The sequence below is a fragment of the Trachinotus anak genome, unplaced genomic scaffold (assembly GCF_046630095.1).
Source record: "Trachinotus anak isolate AG129_WGS33_773 ecotype Australia unplaced genomic scaffold, CSIRO_AGI_Tana_v1 ptg000030c, whole genome shotgun sequence".
NCBI classification, from domain to species: Eukaryota; Metazoa; Chordata; class Actinopteri; order Carangiformes; family Carangidae; genus Trachinotus; species Trachinotus anak.
In genome coordinates this window covers 332,362-356,084 of record NW_027273881.1, presented here as the reverse complement: position 1 = coordinate 356,084, position 23,723 = coordinate 332,362, and the positions used below count along the sequence as shown (strand labels likewise).

Below are 23,723 nucleotides of genomic sequence, written 5' to 3'. Positions count from 1 at the left end.
GAGCTGGTTTCTTGTGAAATGATCCCAACAAAGAAGAGTTTGACTTTTTTCTTGTGCATATTTTTTACTGAACCTTTTTAACATCAAACTAGATATTTGTCAGCTGTTTATACAGATTTCAGGCTCTATGTAATATGGGCCGCTGATTGTAAAGTGGTTCATACTGAAATAACAACATTTCACCACATTTAGTTAATCAAAATTTAAATGTTAAACCTAAAGATTAGTGGAACTTAATACTTAGCTAATATAATAATCCACACTGCTGGTCCTAAATAAAAGCTTAATCTGGCGTTATCCACAGTCAAGAGGAGTGGGTGGAGAAGGCTGGATGTGACGTAGCAGGTGAATTGAATATTTTTGGTATTTGACGATGACTTTTGGATTCTGAACTCAGCGTTTGGCTGAAACTGGTTTGTGACTGGATCAGGATGGAAACTAAAGAGGATGATGATGATGATGATGATGATGTGGAGTTGGATGACTGGACTCCAGTTTCCAGTAGGAGAGGACGAGGACAGGGGCAGAACAGATAAGATGAAGTCAAGGCAGATCAATTCACATGAAGAGGAGAGTTGTTCACAAAAAGGTGGTGAGGGAGGATTTTAAAATAATCCTTCAGTTCAGGAAGGAAGATGAGCAGGTGAGTCGAGGTCTGAGAGCACTGTCTAGGGAATTAAACAAGAAGTTAGGAGAGGAGGAAATGGCTCAGATCTTTGTGATGGAAACTTGTTAATAACCTATAAAACAGAAGAACAGAAAAATAAAGCTTTTCCAAATAACTGATGAGTGATGACAGGTATTCCTGTTAATGAAGACTTGGACAGACTCAGACGGAGTTCTAGTGGAGGTGAGGTGAGCAGGATAAAGAGACTGTTGAAAACAGGTAACGGTGAACAGATTGATAGCTCGTCTGTGCTTCTGGAGTTTCAGGAGTCTGTGCTTCCAGAAAAAGTGAGAATTGGATGTGATATATGATTTTAATGTCCATAGCTCGTTATGGGACAGTAATAATGATGAGGATGGAATGGTGATGAAGAGTTAATGGAGAATAAAAACCTAGTAGCTTCAATGACAGAAGTAACAGAAGAATCATTAGATCTTACACTCGTGTCAGACTCATTGGCAGGTGTTTGTTCATGGTTCATCAGTAGTTAGAGGAACAACTGTAGGAAGTGACCACTACCCCACAGTGATAGAAGCAGGACTGAGTTTGGGAACATGTGACACTGACGGGTCACAGAAATGGTCGTTCAGTAGAGCTGACTGGGAAACATTTAGATCTATCACTGAGTAAGAAATGCAAACAACTGACATTAATGAAGATGTTGATGATGTTGATGATTGTGTTTGTAAAGCTGTTTTAGAGGCTGCAAAGAACCTTGGTGGACAAAGGAATGTGATGAAGCAACTAAGGCTGGAAATAAAACTTTTAAAATGTTGAGAAGGAATCAGATTTTTCAGAAGTTTAATGAATATAAAAGCAAGTGTAAGGAGAACCATAAAAATTGCAAAGAATGAATAGTGGAGGTCATTTTGTAATTCAGTAGGAAGGAAACAGATATGGATAAAATGTGTAGTTCTGACTTTTAAGATACGTAGTTCTGACAATATTATATGAAAACAGTGTCTTTGTTAATATGTGTTGGTCTTTGTTAATATGTGTTGGTGTTAAAATGAGGTGAGGTCAGGAGCATTGTTGACTGATTGATGTTAATTTCTAAATCATTTTATTCAGTTTCAGCTGAGGCTGTAAAATATGAAAGTGAGGGAACAAAAACATGCATTGCAGCTTCAGGTGAATATTTTTCAGCCGACTAACAAAAGTGGATGAGGACACGTCCTAAATGCTCTGGCTCCATGAGCCTAGATGGTTAAAACAGGCCCTAAGTCTTCAGAAGGAACCAATGGGCTCAGAGCTGAGAGCCACAGACAGAGGAGGGAAGTCACAAAGTGTTGAGAGACGAACTCACACACTGTTGGTTTGGCTCTTTTCATGGGGTTTGTTGTCAAGAACAAACATGTAGAATAACAGCACAATGATCATTTAATTACACACAAGACTGTCTTTACCATTACTGATGTCTGTGCAGATGTAACTCTGACAAACTGTGTGTTTGTCAGTGAAGTTGTGTGATGGTCAGATGAAGCCTGCAGCAGGATGTGGTGTTTGCTGTTGTCACAGTCATGTAGAAACACACAGGCCTCCTTGTGTGAAATGAAGCTGAACTCCAGAGAAAGAATCAATATGGAGAAGAAGAGCAGACACATCAGCAGCCATTAGTTTTGGTCAGGATGTTGTTTTGTCTTCATTTGTGGCAGTGGCAGTGTCGGGGTCACAGACATCTGATCCTCTCATCTTACCTTTGTATCACTCTGCTTCTTTAGAGCTGATGTGAGACAGGTCATCCACAGCTGGAGACTGGACACATTTAATGACTGACTGACACAACAGTGTTGTTTCTGGATGCTGCTGTGTTGCTTCCATCCTTCAGTACAGTGTGCGGTGCTGGATGGTGACGTCACTGCAGGACGTCAGCTGAGAGTTCCCACAATGACTCTGTCATCAGAGAATTGATCAGTGATCAATGTGATATGAATAAAAACATGTTTGTGTTTGCAGAGGTCAGAACCACAGACTGAGAGCAGAGTCTCCGGGATCCAGCTGTCTGTCTATGAAGAGTGACCGGTCCAAAGAGCATAATCCTCCACACTTCAGTCCTGAACCTGGACCCTCAGACTCACAGTAAGAGACAGTTTCTACTGTAAACTGAGCTGAAGATGATTCAGTTATTAGACATATTTGACTGTGACATGTTAGTGATGAAGACATGTCTTCGCAGAGGGAGGAAGAGGAGTGGTGTCTCTGTGGAGGAGCAGCTGTCCTGCTGTGCTCTGTGTCAGGACGTCCTGAAGGATCCAGTCTCTACCAGCTGTGGACACTGGTTCTGCAGACAGTGCTTCACCTCATACTGGGACCAGTCTGGGTCTTCAGGAGACCCCTCCTGTCCCCAGTGTGGACAAAGACCCAGAACCAGACCTGGACTGCAGACAGCCAGTCAGAGCAGCACTGTACAAAGTGAGACTGAACATGTGTCTGCTGATGTCTTCATTTCTGAAACCAGGACCTGTTGTTTTCTCCAGTGTTAGTTGTTCTATCACACAGCACTGACATTTCAGATGATTCTAAAAAGCACAACATTAAAAAGCTTTTCTTTGCTGCTCTTTAGTTTTTCTGTAGCTGATGAAAATAATCAGCAGCTTCTCAGATTCTCTGTCTTCAGTCTGACATTGTCTCTTCTCTTTCAGCAGATAGTGATCTGCAGGAGGTTTTAGATCAACATAAGATCAGTCTGAGGAGCAGATGTGAACGTGTGACTGAAGGAAGTGATGGAACAGGAAGTGGAACCCTCCTCAACAGGATCTACACTGAGCTCTACATCACAGAGGGACAGAGTGAAGAGGTCAATACCCAACATGAGGTGAAGCAGCTAGAGACAGCTTCCAAGATGGAGACCCTCCATGATGCTCCAATCAAGTGCCACGACATCTTTAAAGCCTTACCTGACCAACAGAGACCCATCAGAGTGGTTCTGACCAACGGCGTCGCAGGCGTTGGAAAAACCTTCTCAGTGCAGAAGTTCAGTCTGGACTGGGCAGAGGGCTTGGAGAACCAAGATGTCAGTCTGCTGGTTCTGCTTTCGTTCAGGGAGCTGAACCTGATCAGAGAGCAGCAGTACAGTCTTCTCAGGCTGCTCCATGTTTTCCATCCAACATTACAGAAGGTCACAGCAGAGCAGCTGGCTGTCTGTAAAGTTGTGTTCATCTTGGACGGCCTGGATGAAAGCAGACTTTCACTGGATTTCAGCAACAGGGAGGTTGTGTCTGATGTCACACAGACGTCATCAGTCAACCTGCTGCTGACAAACCTCATCCAGGGGAACCTGCTTCCCTCGGCTCTGGTCTGGATCACTTCCAGACCCGCAGCAGCCAATCAGATCCCTCCTACATGTGTTGACAGGGTAACAGAGGTACGAGGCTTCACTGACGCCCAGAAGGAGGAGTACTTCAGGAGGAGATTCAGTGATGAAGAGCTGTCCAGCAGAACCATCTCACACATCAAGAAGTCCAGGAGCCTCCACATCATGTGTCAAGTCCCAGTCTTCTGCTGGATCACTGCTACAGTTCTGGAGCACATGTTGACTACAGAGCAGAGAGGAGAGCTGCCCCAGACCCTGACTGACCTGTTCTCACACTTCCTGCTGGTTCAGACAAAGAGGAAGAAGCTCAAGTATGATGAGGGACATGAGACGAGTCCACAGGAGCTGATGGAGGCTGACAGGGAAGTTCTTCTGAAGCTGGGGAGGCTGGCGTTTGAACATCTGGAGAAAGGAAACATCATGTTCTACCAAGAAGACCTGGAGCAGTGTGGTCTGGATGTCACAGAGGCCTCGGTGTACTCAGGACTCTGTACTGAGATCTTCAAAAGAGAGAGTGTGATCTTCCAGAAAACAGTCTACTGCTTTGTTCATCTGAGCATTCAGGAGTTTCTGGCTGCAGTCTACTTGTTCCACTGTTACACCAACAGGAACACAGAGGTCCTGGAGAACTTCCTGGGAGAACAATATGTTGATTTAACCCTGGATGTCTTCCTGAGGGCAGCCATGGAGAAATCACTCAGAAGTAAAAATGGTCACCTGGACCTGTTTGTTCGCTTCCTTCATGGCCTCTCTCTGGAGTCCAACCAGAGACTCTTAAGAGGTCTGCTGGGTCAGACAGAGAACAGTCCAGAAACCATCAAGAGAGCCATCAACAACCTGAAGGAGATGAACAGTAATGAAATCTCTCCTGACAGAAGCATCAACATCTTCCACTGTCTGATGGAGATGAAGGACCACTCAGTTCATCAGGAGATCCAAGAGTTCCTGAAGTCAGAGACCAGATCAGAGAAGGAACTCTCTGTGTTCCACTGCTCAGCTCTGGCCTACATGCTTCAGATGTCAGAGGAGGCTCTGGATGAGTTGGACCTGATGAAGTACAAGACATCAGAGGAGGGACGACGGAGACTGATCCCAGCTGTGAGGAACTGCAGGAAGGCTCGGTGAGTCCAGACAAGATCAATATAATTATCAATCAGTAGATTAGATCAGTAGTTGAGTCAAATTCAGATAAACACAGTTTTCGTTTATTCTCAATATTCTTGGTTTTACTTTGAAACAATCAAAGGTCAGTTGTGTTTTTTTCTGGAGGTGTTGTAAATGCTGTGAGCACCAAAATGTAGATGTTTCAGTTGGTTGTGATTGTTGCTGTTAAGTTCATAAAAACACTTGTTTTGTTTATTTGTAATAATTGTTGGATGCTTCATTGATTTGTTAATGTTCTGTGTTGTTTTTAATCTTTTTGGTTTAATTGAAACCTGATCAAACTAATTAAAGCAGCTCCACTGATCGTACACCTCAGAGTGTGTTTCCAGGTGTTTCCAGGTGTTTCCAGGTGTTGGGGAGGACACCTGCATATGAGAAAACAGTAGTATTAAACCTTTAGTGTCTCCAGCTGTGCAGTCTGATAAATGTCCTCAGGTGATGTCACCTGAGTCAGTGTGGGCGGAGTCTGAAGACAACACCAGACCTCTGTAGCCCCCCCCTCATCTCTGCTGCATAACACACCTTAACCTAACAGCTGAGGGTTGGTGGTTGAGATGCATTGTGGGTAATGTAGGCCGCAGGTTTTTGTGAGGAAGAAGAATGTGTGAATGAAAAAAGAAGATGTCTCTGGTTCAGCTTTGTTGAAACTGTCCATTGTGACAGTGTTACAGGAGAGCAGTGATGAATCTGTGGAGGTCTGTATTCAGGACTCATGAGGTTTCTATGACAACAGTCATCAGTGTTTGACAGTGAACAGTGAATGCAGTGAAGCTCTAATGAGCAGGTTCTAGCAGGTGTTTAGTAAAGTTTGTATAAGACCTGAATCATTGTCCAGAGATGACTGAAGTCATGATGAGCATGGAGGATGTTAGGGGACGCCTCCCCCCCTTTAAATCACAGGAGACAAAAACAGTGGGCTCCAATGAAATCTGCTTTAAAAGTGGAGCTGAACAGCAGCCACTGTGGTAACAACAAACACTGATGGGATAATGGTTCATGATGAAACAGATTGTAACAGCTGCACAAGCAGAGAAAAGTCATCACATCAGTGAAATGACTCAACTGGTCAAAGCAGACCAAGAGTGGAGATGTCAAGTGTCAAGTGTCATGGTGGAGCTTTAAAGTCTTTCCATAGATTGTGTTGAATGACAGAAAGTCCCAGGTGTTTTCTCTCTTGTTGCTGTAGAGGAGAGTCGTATCAGGAAATGTTCAGCTTCAGCCAAGAACACAGGTGTGAATCTATCAGAGCAGAATGGGAGGATTCAGTCTTCTTCTACACACCAGAGCTCAGTGTCGTGTTTCTGTGAGGACCTTCTGTGAAAACCAGGCAGCAAACAGAGATTAGATTGAACTGTTGACTGAGTTGACCTCAGGAGAAATGTTCTGGAGTAGGGATGCCACGGAGTGGAAATGTTCCCAGCGGACATTAAGACATGTGTGGGCTCAGTATCTGTAGATTAGACCTCAGTGTTTCCCACACACTGATTTATCTGTGACAGGCCGCCACCACATCAACAATGACGCCACATATTGATTTTCTATTGGTTTACAGTGTCAAATGAGGAAAATCTTATTTCACTGTAGAGCTGCACACACACACACACACACACACACACACACACACACACTTCCAGGTTGTAACTGTAGAGTCCACTAAGTGTTGATCACTAGTGTTTTACTGAGGACAGTTTGTTCATGGATCAACGTGGGCGCTGCCACTGATTCACCACAATGAGCCAGATGTGTTTTATGCAGTGGTGTGTGTTGACTTCTACAGAGAGGCAGCAGAGCCAAGCAATCTGGAGTCAGTTTAAAAACAGTGGAGAATAAAACGGTTTTTCTGAACAAGATTCTGACTCTGGATCAAATCATATGATGGAAGCAGAAATGTAACATCATTTTCCCTCCTTCATCTGCACAACAAAGATTCCCATGAAACTCTGCAGGTCTGAGAGAGAGTGATGAGAATTATTGTTTCATGTCAAACACAATCAGATCAGATGAGCTGAGCCACAGATGTGAAGAGCAGATGTTCATCACATCATCATCTTTTCTCATCAGATGCATTTTAACTTCAGTGTCTTTTATTACAAACTGTTTGATTTTATTCTAACACATTTTATATTTTCTCTCATCACAGACTTGTTGGTTGTCGACTCTCAGAGACTCACTGTGAAGTCGTGTCCTCAGCTCTGAAGTCCAACCCCTCCCATCTGAGACACCTGGACCTGAGTGGAAACTGGGACCTGAAGGATTCAGCAGTGACGCAGCTGTGTGCTGGACTGGAGAGTCCAAACTGTAGACTGGAGACTCTGAGGTCAGTTCACTGACTGGAGCTGTTGTAGTTTTATATTCAGTTCAAATCTGTGAAGTTCCAGTTTTTCATTGGTTGGTTCATTTTCAGGATTTCTGTGTGAGGATTTAAAAAATCAGCCAGTGAAGAGAAAGAAGGAAGATGAGACCAGGAGCAGAGTGGTGATGGGGAGGGTCAGGAGAATCCCTGGGGGCCGTTTGGGGGCCGGGGCCGGACTGATTATTGTGTAGACTAATAATATTGTGTTATATAAAAGTGGTCTACCTCGCTGCACCATCCTGCAGCCTGAACTGAGCCTCTTGTCTCTCCCAGCACGTCAGACGCTACCAAGTCTATATTTGCAGTTGGGGGGTAAATGAGCGGCCCCTCCTCAGGTGGTACAACCCCAGTGTGCCTTGAACTGTGATTGGTCAGCTGCTGACCAATAAGAGCTGTGAAGTGAGGCTGGTACAGAGTCATCAGAGACGTGTTGGTGTTATCAGGGAACGTGTGTGTTCACTGTTCACATTGGTTTGAAGCAGCAGCAGAAAGAGAAGGAGAAAGGTGGAGCAGAGAAGAAAGAAAAAGAACAAATACTGGAGGAGGAAGCAGAGAAATGTTCCACAATCACAGAGAGATTCAACATCCAGTAAAGAGCCGGCAGCTGAAATGCTAAGCAGGGGCGTTGTAGCTAGCTGCTAGCTCAGCTCATATTAAATGTGGCTAGTATAGCTAGCTGCTAGTTGTTGGGCAGCAGCCCTGTGCTTGTGTTAGCTGCTGTTTGTCTTTGTGTGTTATTAACAGCTGGGACTGGTGATCTCCAGGTAAAATGAAGGGTCCCACTCGGCCCCTGGATGAGAGCAGTCACAGTGTTTGTGATTCAGAGCAGCAGAGAATTGACAGAGTTTGATGTTAAAATCAGAAAGTTGATGAGAATCAAACTGCAACAGTCTCACAGATCTTCTGCTACTGCTGCTGATCTGAACACCAGCAAAGCTGCAGCTCTCTGCAACCAACAAATATTGCAGCTGTTGTTGTGTGTTGATGTCAGCACTGCAGCATCATGGGAAGCCACAGACCTTCAGACTGCAACACAAACCAGATCAAAGCAGGGCCAGTGGCTGAGGCGGGAAAGTGGAGACAAGAGGAAACTCAGCTGGGACATGGAGGCAGGAAGGATTAGATTGATGCTGGGAGCAATTTATGAGCAGCTCCCACCTCCCCAACATCATAGTGAATAAACAGGTGAGGAGCCAACATGTCCTCTCTGTTCAGGTGGAGCTTCATGTGGCTCCTTCTATCAGGGGCTAAAACAAGCCTGTCTCCAGGCCCACACACCTGGAGACATCAGCAGGTGCTGAGGTGTCTCCCAGCAGCCACTGAGAGTCAGAGCTCAGAGGTGAACTCACTGGAGGCAGAAGGAGACAAGATGGATTTGATTTGTTGGTGAGGGTGAAGGACTCAGGAAGCAGCTTTGAACAGGCGTGATGCAGCTGAAGGCAGGGAGGGACTGGCCAATCAGAGGAGATCCAGGAAAACAGCTCCTAGTTCCTCAGGAGACAGCTGCCACTGATCTGAGAGCAGATGTTGTGTTGTGGTCAGAAACACAGCAGCTTGTGTATGTTGTGGAGCTGACAGTACCATGGGAGGACGCAGGAGAAACGGCCTCTGAGAGGAAACAGCTCAGATACACAGAGCTGGCAGCAGAGGCAGAGGAGCCTGCTCTGAAAGCTGAGCTCCAGGGGAGGTTGGCTGTAGGGGTTTTGTTGGCAGATCAGTCTGGTCCCTGTTACCTGAACTGAGCTGCTCTCACTTCTGTTCTCTTCAACTCTTCACTTTCTTCCGGCTCTCAACGAAGGCAGATGCATCTTCCCCCTCTCTCCTCTCCCTTTTTCCCTGCTTTGCATCTCATGTCTCGTCTTGTCTTGTCTAAACCTTGGAAGCCTCTCTCCGCACTGCTCTCTAAATCTAATATCATGGAATTGGTCAACTGGTCTCTCAACGCAATTGACAGGATCTTCTCAACAAGAAGCCCGGGTTCGGGGGAACCTGTCTGCCCTGGCGGAACGTACACCGCTGGTTACATGAGGGACTCCTGGGAGCAGTGGAGGGTCGTGTGCCTGGCGAGTCTTTCCGTTGAGGACATCGAAGATCTCTATATATTCGGAATTGTGATATCAGGCTTTCTGCTGATTGGATTAGGCATTGCCCTGGTGTATCGGAAAATTCGGAAGACGGTGACAGCAGTCCAAATCCCCATGCTGCCCGACGTAATTGATGGAGTGAGTAAAGCTGTCAGCACTCAGACTGTGATTGTGAACCGCAACTTGGGAACCACCTTGGAAGGAGCTGTCAACATCCGGTCTGTGGTAATAGACAGAGCTGTTAACGCTCAGACTGTGGTCATAAATCGCAACATGGGTCACATCTTGGAGAAGCTTTCAGCTTTGCAAAGGAGAATGGATGAAGATGACCAGAATGGACTAACAGAGTAAGCCGTGTCTATTGAAATACGACTGCTCGCCCCAACCCAAACAATCATAATCTAATCTGCGTTCCGGCCCCCGCAGCACCAGCCTTGGCCAAGGCCGGTGCTGGAACAACTCCCCCACGAGATCGCTGCAGTGAGACGCTTCTACCCCCCCCCACCCTCCACAGACACCTGTTGATTGTTGACTCCGTCCAGGACCCGATCAAGGATGTCTCCATAGCAACTTGCTGTGTTATCGCGATGACACCCTGCGAACTGAGGCACTGATTGTGAACTAGACAAAGCAACTCTCCAGGCCTATGCACACACACACATTCATGGACACTTCTCACATGTACATATGCAACTCACCCCAACCCCCAACCCCATCCCACGCCTTCGCCGCTTCCTCCCATCCATTTCGGCAGGCGGGGTCCGATGGCGCCGCCTTAATGGCAGCGGCTGAGACTGGCTGCCAGTCTGCACTGGAATCACCTCCTCCCCCCTTCCCCCTCCCCTGGAGCAAGTTGTTTGCGTCGTTATGTTGTAAAATGTGCTTATATATGCTTGTGGCGGCGCCTTAATGGCAGTGGCTGAGACTGGCTCCCCCTTTCCTCCCTCCCCTCTTTGCTGCGCAGTCATACTGTTATTATTGTTATTATATGTTGTATGCCCTATGTGTAGACGGGGTGACTGTTGTAATTTCGCTGTAATTGTACTTGTACTGTTACAGTGACAATAAAGATCATCATCATCATCATCATCATCATCATCAAGTCCACGTTGTGCTTCTCTGAACCTGTGCACTGTGAACTCAAAGCGCTCCAGGTGTCCTTCATGTCATATCTAGTTGATTGTGTGTGAACACAACAAAAGGTCAGACTTGATCTTGAAGAATGGAGCTTCTTCTAATCACATGAATAACACAAGTGGTCATGTGACTGTGGTTCAGGAGCAGTTACCAGAGCAGACTGACACTGACACTCAGAGAAACTCTGTTCATCAACTATCAGACCTAAACCGTGGACGTTGTGCTGAGCTGAAGGGTTGTAGGACTGTGAGCACAGGTTTGATCTCTGCTCTGTGACCTTCATTAACCCCGTCCTCACTCAGTCTGCTCCTCACTGGGGGGTTGATGTGAAAATCAGATGAATTCTACTTCCTCCTTCAGTGAAGATCAGCTGAATAAATCTGTGGTGTTTTCCAGCAGGAGGCTCTGAACGTTACCTGAAGGTGAACTGGTTGTTGCTGCAGGTCACAGAATCTGACGGCTCACAGAATGGGCTGTAACACCGGTGGTAGACTGAGGCCGAGCACTCTTCCCCCTCAAGTTCTCAACAGTGACACAAGTTCTTCTTTAAAGATGTGGACACAGAGAAATATTTTCCCTCCTCCTGTAAATGTGACATTGTGCAGTTGTTTGGTGACTTTGGAACATTGAAGCTGCTCCACCATGTTTGTTCTGAACAGTGTGACTGAGTTCTCACTGTTTGTTCACGTCCTCAGTGTTTTGTTTCTGTGCTGATGTCTGTAGTGTCAGAGAGGGAACAGACTAAACAGACGTGAATCCTCTGATTCTCCTCTGATCACAGACTGAACTGAGGTCAGCAGCAGCTGATCAACCTGTGTTCACATCAACAGCTGTATGAATGTTGTGCTGACATTTGGATGATGTGTGTAGAAGGCTGACATGATGAAGATCCACAATAACAGAAGGACAAAGTCACTCTACTCATTTTAGACAAAGATTATTGATCAGGACAAATCTGATTGATTATCAGTCATTGATCTACATCTTTGATTCTTTATTCAGATTGAAGAACTGCAGGTTGTCAGAGATCAGCTGTTCTTCTCTGGTCTCAGCTCTGAAGTCCAACCCCTCCCATCTGAGAGAACTGGACCTGAGCTACAACCAGAACCTGCAGGATCCAGGAGTGAAGGGTCTGTGTGGTTTTCTGCAGAGTCCAGACTGTAGACTGGAGACTCTGAGGTCAGACTCCATGTTTTCTTTCTGTGCTGAGATGAATGTGATGTGAAAGTTGTGTTGACACTGAGCTGCAGACATGAGGCTGATATTATACTGATCCACACTGAGGATCTTCATGGTAAAGTCTGTTTTCTTCTTCTCTGCTTTTAGTCCAGTGACTGTTTCTCTTCAACTTTCACCTCATGACTTTTTAAAACACCAACAGAAACACATTGAATCTGTCAGACAATAACTGATCTATAATCAATAGCTGATGGTCCCAACACTTTTATAATACTCTGTGATGTTTGTGCTGACTCCAATATTCAAAGCCAAGTTGTCATAGCAACAGGTTGTTTCATCACTTTAAATCCTGTAGGTTTGACTGTGTTAAATATTTGAGCTCAGTCACCAGGTGTCTGTGTCTCTGCCGTTCCATCAACTAGTGAATTTAATATATATTTCTATACATTTGTTCTCATGTCTCCAAACTTCAGCCTGACATGTTTGTTGTCTTTGAAAACTTGAGGATCTTTAGTAGAATCTGCACAACATGAGTTTGTATAGATGGAGCCACAGGTGGAGCTGGCAGAGTTGAAGAGGTGGAGTCACTACGTCTTTATTGAAGCAGCAGCATGTTGTCATGAATATTAATGAGAGCTGTTTTTACTTTGTCTGTTTGACTCTTTGTGGTTTCAAGCAGGAACGTTGTCTCCTAAACTCACATCTTTGATTCTTTATTCAGATTGAGGAGCTGCAGGTTGTCAGAGATCAGCTGTTCTTCTCTGGGCTCAGCTCTGAAGTCCAACCCCTCCCATCTGAGAGAACTGGACCTGAGTGAAAACCAGAACCTGCAGGATCCAGGAGTGAAGGGTCTGTGTGGTTTTCTGCAGAGTCCAGACTGTAGACTGGAGACTCTGAGGTCAGTTCACTGTTGTAGATCTTATATCTTGAATCCACAGCGAATGAAGCTTCACACACAAGTTGAATCCATTGACTGTGAATGAATGAATGACATTGTAAATAGTTGTTGTCTCATGTTTCCAGTTGTTCTTCTCTCAGACTGAGAATGATTCTTCAGTTTCAGCTCATTTCACTCACTTGTCATGAATAATGTCTGTTCACTTCAGTTCAACCTTCACAGCTCACACACTCGTATTTCTCTCAGTCAGAGGACTCATGTTTTCTAAATCCACTGGAGAAAATGTCCAGTGTTAGTTGTTCAAGTCAATTCATTTTTATCACAACAACATACACAAGATCCTCACAACTAATATTTGTCCAAAGAAAATGAAGAAACAATCTTCTTTTTTTCAGTAGATTTCAGTGAAGTGTCAGGACTAATGTCTGTTTGATCAAACTGTGTGTGTGTGTTTTCATCTGTAACACAACACACACAACTGTTGTGTTGACAATGTTGTGTTGTACTGACATGATGAAGATCCACAATAACAGAAGGACAAAGTCACTCTACTCATTTTAGACAAAGATCATTGATCAGGACAAATCTGATTGATTATCAATCATTGATCTACATCTTTGATTCTTTATTCAGATTGTGGGGCTGCAGTTTGTCAGAGATCAGCTGTTCTTCTCTGGGCTCAGCTCTGAAGTCCAACCCCTCCCATCTGAGAGAACTGGACCTGAGCTGGAACTACCTGCAGGATTCAGACCTGAAGGATCTCCGTGGTCTCGTGGAGAGTCCAGACTGTAGACTGGAGACTCTGAGGTCAGTAGAGGGGCGGAGTCAGTCCATGCTGCTCTCAGCAGTATTGTATTAAACACAGTTAGTATCAGAGCAAAGATCTAGTGTTTCCTGTGAACCTCCAACCTCCTCAGTGGCTGCTTTCCTCAGTGAAGCTGTGAGAGGAGAACGGGGACAGGCTTCAGGATTGGACAGAAGGACAGAGAGAGAGACAACAGTCAGCCAATCAGAGCAGCCAGAAGCTTGTTGTGATCATGTGTGTGAGTTGATGTGAAGACAACTGTTGTGTTTGTGTTGATGTGTACAGGAAATAAAGCTGATTCCAGCTGACAGCCTCACAGATGGACAGAGACGTGTCCTCATTCATCAAAGTGTCCAATCTGATGTGAGACTGTTTGTTCTCTGGTTTCAACACTAAACAGCTGATCAGTTTCATCTGTGTCACAGCTCTGAGATCAGTGTGATGGAGCCTGACAGTCCCTGGCTCTTAGTGACAGCCTCCATGTTCAGTCAGGTGATGTTTCAGAAGCAGCTCACATGTTGATCAACACACAGAGACTCTGTGTTTAAAGTGACATCAGCTGACAGGTAACAGGAGTGAATCCATCACTGACCTGTTGCTGACTCAGCACTTTGTTTCCACTGTGGACTGAGTGAAATGTGCAGAGTGAACAGACTTGATGCTGAACGTCTCTGCAGGTCTGTGAGCTTCCAGCTCAGTGTGTTCACTCCAACACGTTAACATGAGAGCTGAGAGGAAGCAGCTGCTGCACATCTGGTCTGAACAGGACTGAAGTCCCTGCTGCATCACTGACTGATGAAGTGAGTCTCTGTAAACACTGATTCATCTCCTCTGCTTTCTTCTTCTCTACACAGCTGGAGGCCTTTCTACAGGTGAGAGTGGAGAGGAGAGCTTGATCCAGCAGTGACTGACAGAGGAACCAGAAGAAGTGGAGATGGCTCTCAGTGCTGCAGTCTGAACTGATCTGAGAACAGCTCCACTGTCACACACAGAGTCCAGTCCACCATCATCCCTGTGTGTTCCTCTGGATCTGACAGAGCATCATCAGCATCTCTGGACTTAAAGCTCATCAAGTTCAGCTCTGAACAGTTTCCTTGTTGAGCTTCACAAAGAGGGAATTTCACAGTAAAATGACTTGAACTCTGAAGATTAGTTTGACTCAGACGTTGAAGCCTCATGTTCTTCAGCTGAACTTTACCAGATATTATTGTACAGGAGAAACATGTTGTTTTTATCCTCCATCTTATTGATGTATTCAATAATACTTTATAGAAATTATAGTAAATTATCATATTCATAATATTGAATCTGCTAAATATTTGTAACCAGCCCCTGCAGTGAATAGAAACCAAAAACGGTTTTACTATAGTAGAAGTTAAAATGTTTTAAGATAAAAGTAAAAAGTAAGTTGAAATTAAAATCTACTCATTATGTTCCTGTTACAGTTTCATAGTATTGTATTTTATTGCACATTTACTGCTTCTCTTAAGCCTGTTGAGATATGAGGTATTTAGCCATATCTCCCAGCCTTTTTATATGAGCATGTCTATATATCTTAATGATAAGTCAACGAGTATCATTGGTTAAATTAATCATTCAATAGTAATAATCAATAGTACTTTAAATCCTTCTGTATGGTAAATAATGTTTTTATATTTACTTCCTGTTTTTTATAGCCTTATATTTGACTGGTGTTTAGTTCTGCTGTTTGTAGCAGAATAATAATTCAGTGTAAATACAAATGTAGTTTAAATTTTCACCGACACAGTGAGGGGGGCAGTAGAGTTTCAGGAGCCAGAACAACCTCCACCAATCAGAGGTTTAGTTCAGCCTGAGAGGTAAAACCCAGGGCTAGTCAGAGCATCATCATCTTCATCAGCTCCTCTCTTCTCTCATTGGCTGTCATTCACAGCTGATCCACAGAAATACTCTGGGCTTTGTTTACTAGAGGTTTTAATGTTGGCATTTCACTTGTTTCTTGTCTTTGTTCAACACGACTGTTTTTACATCCAGAGACTGTTGATGTGAAGTGCAGCATTATCAATGACCATAATTAGCAAATCATTTGAACACATTTCCTCCAACCACTATTGACTTATTCAATGACCTTGTTGCTTCCAATGATAATTTAAGATTCTCTTTAGATTCAGTTTCTCCTGATCAAAAAACACCACGAATCAAATCACCATGGAAAAAGAAGCTGTTGAAAAGCTGAGAGAGGACAGAGGAAAAGCAAATCACATGTTCACTTGTATATTTTTAAACATCTGGTTTAAATTAACAGTTATGTAGTCAGGAAAGAGAGACGATTAATTCAGAAAACCAAAATAACCACAGTTTTCTTTTCTACAGTTGATAATCTTTTAAATCCACCACCTGCTCTCAGTCTAACTCAACTTTCAACTGAGAAAATCTCAGCACAGTTTTAAAGAAAACATTTCTGTTAGAGCCAGCATAGCAAATATTAACACACAAACTGTCATGGGCTCCCAGCTATGATGTCAACCAATCTGCTGCCTTACTCTCTCCTAAGGAACAACAAGACTAATAAAGTCCTCTGAACTCAGGAAACATTTAACCAGCAACATTTTAGAAAAGTTCCAATCTGGTTATTCAGCAACCCACAGCACAGAGAGTGCTGTAATCAAAGTGGTAAATGAGAAATGAGCCGGTCTCTGACCGTGTTTTAGTCTGATTTATTCTTATTTAATGAAACAGCCATAGGAATGGTGAATATCCTCAGGGGACCCACAGTACTGAATACGGAGTTCCTCAAGGAACCATTCACAGCCCAATCCTGTTATCACTATATTTGCTCCCATTGGGAAACAGTATCAACCATCACCATATTGGGTGCCATCTGTACGCTGATGATACACAATTGTACATCTCTGTTTCCCCAAATGACTCCATTGCACTGCTCTCTCTCATCACCTGTCTCACTAACATTAACACATGGATGTGTAAAAACCTTTTAAAAGCAGCAAGAGAAAATCTACACTTTGTGTTTGGTGTCAGCAAACAAATGAAAACACTAATCACATATTTGGGATCACTTTAGCCTCAGATCTTTAGAGAAAGACATAAGAAAAGTTTCCAAAGTCACTCAGAATCCTCACTCACACTTTTATCACTACCTGTTTAGACTGTTGTGATTCTCTGTACCTTTCAGAAACGACTGTAAAATTGTGACATGAGATTTTCTTTGGTTTTATGTCCCATGCAGATCACTAAGGTCTTCCACTACCTTTCTTTTAGATGTCTTTTCAGTGTTTTTTGTTGTTGTGTTGTTTTAATCTGGTGTTAATCACTTTGGCCTGTATCACTTTGTTTGTAGAACATATTTTATGTATGTTATCTATATGTTATATCAATAAATTTGAATTGCTCTGAAACTTCATGGTCTGCACCCACACTGACAACTTGTTGCTGATTGGCTGGTTGGTAATTCCCTTGAGCCAATCTCTCCCTCCCCTGCCTCCTGACCAAACAGAGCTCAGTGACTCTGACTGTTGGTGGGTTGAAGAGCTGAGCAGCTGCTGATCTCCTGCAGGAACAGAAACCATCCAGTGAGCAGCAGCTCTGTGGTGAAGCAGCTCAGTGATGACAGAGGTTCAGACAGCCACTTACAAGAGGAGCATCTCTGAACACAGCTCATGATGAAGCTTGAAGTGGACGGACTCCAGTGGCAGAAGACTCAGCAGGTCACAAAGAGCTCAACGTTCTTATCAGTGTCATATGAAAGGACTGGAACAGGAAGGTGAGGCACACAGGTGGAGACAGGAAGAAACAGGCTCCAGCAGGACAGTTACTGTGTCTGTTTAACTTCAGAACTGTGAGGCTTCCAGATCAGTCATAGGATCTCTTCCCTGATGGTTTACGTTACCAGATGGATTTCAGAGCTGTTTAATCACAGTCCTGAGGTCAGTCATCGTTTTCAGGTGGTGTCGGCTGAGAGCACAACACACAAACACACCAGAGTCCATAACCAAACAGGTGGAGTGTGAACGCTGGATGGACCCTGCAGTGGGACGGTTTAGTTGACATGGTTTTTGTCGGGGACTCGGTCCATAGAGATTTAAACAGACAGTGACAGATCAGTGAAACCATAACACCAAGTTCTGTCAGTCAACACAATGTGGAGCTTCACAGCACAAATCTGAAATATCAGGTGTTAACAGAATGATGGGAACCAAAACAGACCGGCTGCACCGAGACACTGACCCTGCTGTTTTTACTGGTCAGCTCCCACTCTGTCAGTGACTGTGTTTCATTGTTCAGCTCGTAATCATGAAAACAACTCTCTCACTTTCTAATGAGTCGGCAGCAAAAGTCAGTGAGTCATCTGCAGTTATACATTTTAATAAACTGATGATAAAAGTTTGAGACTTTAATTTAAAATGTTTATGAGATGATTTTGGTCCAGATGCTCTGTAACTTGTTTTCCTGAAGGTCAGAGGTCAAACTGTTAATAATGGAGTCTGCATGATCAAGGTGTTACAGGAGGAGGAGGATAATCACCTGCACAACCTGGCAACCCAAATGTTTTTCTTATTAATGTTTTATAACTGAGCTGTAAACAATTTAATGCTTTACTGTAGTGTGTGTGTGTGTGTGTGTGTTCGTGTGTGTGTGTGTGTGTGTGTGTGTTCCAGCACAGTTGGTGTACCATCTGTTGTTGTACTTCATCGTCATCTTCATCATCATCAATCTGCATCGTGGTTGACACATTTGCCAACCTGAGGAGCAAAGAACAGGGGGAAGAGGAGACACTGGAGACCAGGTGTTTCACCTGTGGGGGGCAGATATCAGTAAATGTCTGATGAAATGAAACAGCTGTCAGACCCCATCCCTGCATGAAATGAATACGCAGTCTGCTGTTAGTGATGTTTGTCATTTCTATTAGTGAAAGCATCAACTAAAAATGAGAAAAAATTATTCTACAATAAAAATAAAGAGAGTGAGGAGAGAGAAAAGGTTCAGTAGACAGGTTAAAGTCTGACCTTAGTGAAACCCACAATCAACTATGAGAACCAGCCCTAGTTCTTGGAAGCTCTTCTGGTTCTGCTGTTTGAAGTAGTTTTCCTGACAGACCGATAAAAGCAAACTCACCTGCAGAGTTTTTCCTCACTGTGACCTTTGACACGTGGCTGTGATTCCAGAGAGTGAACTGAATGTACTGTAATGTGTCTGTAGATGACGGAGCCCAGGAACAGGAGGCAGAGGATGAGATTCTTGGACATTCAGGAGGGAGCCAGTGCTGCAGGAGGAAACCTCCAGATCTATAAAACATAATGACAGTCTGATGATCAGCTATGGACTGTTCACCCTCGTTAAACGATACAGCCAGACTGATGGACTGTGTTAAAGGAGAAAATGATTCACACTCTACTGATGTTTCTCACCAAAACCAGAGGAGAGTTTTTTGTTTGGTTTTTACTGATTGTGAGTCAGACCTGTGGTCACTGAGGGACACGGACTGAACACTGTGACTGTATAAAGATCGATGTTATATTCTTCTTCTTCTTCTTCTTCTTCTTCTTCTTCCTCTTATTATCATTATTATTATTATTATTATTATTATTATTAATATCATTATTATTGAATTAGGAAATATTGTGTATTATTATAATAATTTCATAGTATTTGCTGACTTTCCTCCAGATAGTGGGAAAGAGGAGGATGGTAAATTGAGGGATAAAGAATTCTGAATACATAAAATATTGGCTATGAAAAATGAAATGCATGTTTTCTTGCATTTAGTAAAATGTCATAGTATATTAAGGCATAGAAATGTCATAGACATTTTTTATGACCTACTATACTATGACATTTTTATGGCTTACTATGACATTTTTCATGTCTTGTATTTTTTTTTTTTTCATGAGAAAATCACAGAATACTATGTCATAAAAATTTCATCGCATAATAAGGCATAAAAATATCATAATATTGTAAGGCAGTAAATGTCATAGAGAAGGCCATGGGATAGTATGTCATAAAAAATGATAGAGGATAGTAAGGCATAAAAATATCATAGTATAGTATGTCATAAAAAAAAGGTCGTATGATATGCCATAAAACCATCATATTTTAGTTTGTCATGAAAAATGTTATAATATAGTGAGGTAGTAAATATCATAGAAAATGTCATGGGATAGTAAGGGATAAAATGTCAGTATAGTAAGTCATAAAAATTGATTAGTATAGTATGTCATAGAAAAAATCATATGGGAAAGTAAGAAGTCTAGTAAGACATTAAATGTAATAGAATAGTATGTCATAAAAAATGTCACAGTATAGTGTGTCATAAAAACATCATATTTTAGGAAGTCATGAAAAATGTCATAGTGTAGTAAGAATGACAAAAAAAAATGACTTAAGATAGTAAAGCATAAAATCTCATAGTACAGTAAGGCATAAAGTGTCGTAGTATAGTATGTCATAAAAACGTCATAGTTTAGTAAGCCATGAAAATATAAAAAAAATGTTAGTACAATATGTGATAAAAAAATGTCCTAGTATAGTAAGGCATAAAAACATCATAATGTAGTATGTCATTAAAAACATCATAGTATAGTAAGTAGGACTGTCAAACCATTCATGTTTCCTTAATCATGATTAATCACTGAATTTAATTGCAATTAATCACATGTTTTATCACATGATTAAAATTCTGTTATTTTGCATTTCAGAACTGATTTTTCTTGCTTGACAACACATAACTGTCAATCTGTCTGAACGTGAAGCTAATGTTAGCATGTCTGACACGTAATTATGAAGATGTCTGATAATGTATTTATCAATTTTTAAAGGATGTTGTAGATTCTTCCTTGAATCTGGAGCACAAAATCTAAAAGCTGTCTTTCCAAGGTCAGAACTGACCTGAGGAACAGGCAGCGTGATCCAGTCCTGAGAGCAGGTTTGCTGAATTCCTACATTAATAATTTGGGAATCTATTTAAAAGTGCTTTATAGATGAATATATACCAGTGTTGATCTCATCTCATGGTGAAAGAGGACCAGCCGACCCTTTCATCAGAGTGCAATGATGGCTATTGTAGGTATCCCCAGTAAAAAATGTAATAGCAGAGTGATATACATCATGTAAGGGCTTAAGAGTGGTGACAGCAGCATGTCTATACATATAACATCACCACAGTCCAGGGCAGAAAGAAATAGAGCTTCAGTAATTCTTATTCTACTGCATATGAGAAAGTAGGTTGTGTTTCTATACAAGAAACCAAGTTTCATCCACAACTTTTTTACTAAATTGTTCACATGGATTTTAAAAGTAAATTTATTTAATTATTTTTTTAAATAAACAACCAAACACATAAACACATAAAAAGAGACATAAGACATCACTATCAAAACTACTATGTAGATTATTCTTCATGAAACAACAGACTCATTATCCGTGGGCGAGGACAGACCTGTTGTCACAGAGTTACAGTGCATTCAGACCCTTCCACTTTTCCACATTGTGTTATTTTACAGGTGTGCTCCTTTCCACAATAAGTCCAACCAGCTGAATTTACCACAGACTGACTCCAGTCAAGGTGGAGAAACATCTCAGAGATGATGACGAGAAATGGAACCTGAGCTAAAGTTCAACTGTCACAGCAAAGTGTCTGAATACTTGAGGAAATGTGATATTTCAGTTTTTCCTTTTTAATACATCTCCAAAAAAAAAAATCTTCAGAAATTCTGTTTTCACTTTGTCATGATTGAATTTAGATTGATGAGGGAAAAATGAATGTAAATGACCAGTGGTGATTCTACAGTGTGGTGGGGCCCTTCACAAAAAAATACCAGGTGGCTCCTCCAATCAGCAGTCATCATTTATCACCATTACATAATAAATACATAATCAATAATCAATACATAAAGCCCCTTTAAGGAGGTTTCCTTCCAAGTGATGTTGGCAATTTAGCAATTTTCTCACTAGATTTGGCAACTTTTAAATGAATAGCAAATGAATTCCAGTGCTCTGCTCATAATACTAATACTTCAGTTACACAGTCTGTTCAACAGTTTGCGTAAAACAGTGTTTTTAATATGAGTGTTAGATTTAGATGCACATTGAGGGGCTGCTTGAAAAAAATAGCTAATTATAGAGGTAATTACAGTCAGTACACTGTAAAAGATTGTCATGTAAATTAACAGTAAAATACTGGCAGCAGGGTTGCCAGTAGTCCAGTGTTTTTTCTCTAGCTTGCTTACTGTAAACTTATTTTACAGTTTATTACTGTTATACCAGTAAGTACTAAAAACACAGTATAGGGTTGTATGTTATTACAATTTACAGTAGCTGCAGTAATCATGACAGTATTGATGACGGCCAGCCATTTTAATAAACTTAGGGGAATTATGCATACTACATTTTCAATACAAAATGCACAGTTTGGCACTGGGACTGAAAAAGAACATTGATCCCACAAACATAATAATCTATAAGGAGAGAAGCTTCCATTTTCACACTAACTAAAAGATATGAAAAAAAGCAGTGTTTTTTTAATCCAAATGGTGGGAAATGTAGCCAGGCAGACTTGAGTGGTACTTTAGGCAAATATTAATTTCCTCCATCAGACAGACTGGCATAATACAATACATTTCACAACATTTTGGCAAGGAACAGCATCCTTTCAAACACTGTCGAAATTTGAAAAGTGGTGTCTGAGATATTGTGTGTGAGGGACAGACAATGGGAGCCCCACGATTTAATGGGATGGGGAGACCAAGAAGTAACCTGTATAAAGTACACATGCACCATAACCAACTACAGTTTCTGAAAGAGAGTACACTGTACAAAATGTGACTCAAAGGTTTTAGCTTAACTCAGAGCGCCACAGGCTTTGTGTTTCAAATCAGGCTGTTTCAAATGAACTTTAACAGGTCTCTTACAACATAAAGAGGAGGCTCTGAGAGCTCTCAAAACAGAACTGATCGCAGGTCTGCCCAGATTTTACTGACAGTTTTCATACACAGTAATACTGAAGACTAAACTAATCAAATCCTAGAAGAGCACTCCTGCCCTGGGACAAGTGAACGTGTTCCCTTCGTTTCATTGAGATAAACAGCTATACCTGCGGTAGAACACTGCAGAAAGACTAAGTCGCTGTAAAGGTATATAGCGTTTTTAGTGAGCAGGAGACCAAGAATTTGATTACACAGTGAGAACTTAAGACAGAAAATTTAAAATAACTGTGGCTGTGTTGATATGAAGTGCCTGGGTACAGAGCTCTCACTGACCTATGAAATTCCACTCAAAGTCTGTGAGGTCCTTCAGAAGAGTGGAGACATGGGGACTGACTGTGACAGACTTCTTCTGGACGACTCTCCCAGTCCTCTTGGAGACGACCTCGCCCCGGCTGGCCTTTGTCCCTCTTTCTGGGTTGATTCCAATGAAGCGCCTGAAAAACACAGCGGTCTGAAATTAGAAGGTGGATAGAAAGACAGTCTGTAACTATATGAAGTGGTCAAGAAGTGAGTGTTCAAGCTGCACATGATGCATGTGAAAAGAGAGAGGGTGGCACCACAACAAAAATCTAATTAAAACTTTAACCTTAATACAGACTCCCACATTTCTTGTGCTCGTACGTATTATTGTAGATTTTGATACAGACACTCAATGTGAATGTGAAGAGCAGAGGAGTTAATGTGTTATTACTGAACTCTGACTGTAGACCAACATCATCACATACAATCAAACAGGTGACTGGAATTACCATGATGCTGACATTAATTCAACTCTAACACCACACAAGCCCAACCACTGCTCAGGTGCTGGCACAGTTTCTCCAGCAGGCTCGCTTGAACTTGCAGTGTTGTTGTCACTTTCTATATATTTTTTACTTCAAATTCAAAATAATAACAGAATAATTCAAAAGTTTGGTTTAACCTGCTCTACAAAAATATTCTTTAAATGTTAGAGACAACTAAGGTCACCCATTCAGGTGAAAATGCAAGAAGAAGAGAGCAAACTCCACCAACCATGAGCACAAAATGATTTCAGCTGCAAACCAGCTGAAAATAAAACCCCAATGTGACTTATCATGAAACCTTTTGTTGAACTCCAGAGCTGGTTTTACCCGCTCCATGGTCAGCAGGTCTCATCATGA

The 23,723-nt window shown here is 42.3% G+C and overlaps 3 protein-coding genes across 6 annotated transcripts in view; 2 read left to right on the top strand and 1 right to left on the bottom strand.

The window, feature by feature from the left end:
- LOC139612045 (NACHT, LRR and PYD domains-containing protein 12-like) overlaps window positions 1–23,723 on the bottom strand; it is a 606,901-nt gene that overhangs the window by 258,785 nt on the left and 324,393 nt on the right. The window lies entirely within an intron of this gene.
- The window catches only part of LOC139612046 (NACHT, LRR and PYD domains-containing protein 12-like), a 286,486-nt gene that overhangs the window by 1,056 nt on the left and 261,707 nt on the right, over window positions 1–23,723 (top strand). The window contains exon 3 of the mRNA XM_071467173.1: window positions 2,624–2,746. Coding sequence (XP_071323274.1) covers window positions 2,624–2,746 — 123 coding nt within the window. The remainder of the gene's footprint in view (window positions 1–2,623; window positions 2,747–23,723) is intronic.
- Window positions 3,319–8,314, top strand: LOC139612058 (protein NLRC3-like). The gene is made up of 3 exons (XM_071467204.1): window positions 3,319–5,101; window positions 7,285–7,461; window positions 7,549–8,314. Exons 1-3 carry the CDS (start codon window positions 3,510–3,512, stop codon window positions 7,559–7,561), a joined length of 1,782 nt encoding a protein of 593 aa, XP_071323305.1. The 5' UTR covers window positions 3,319–3,509; the 3' UTR covers window positions 7,562–8,314.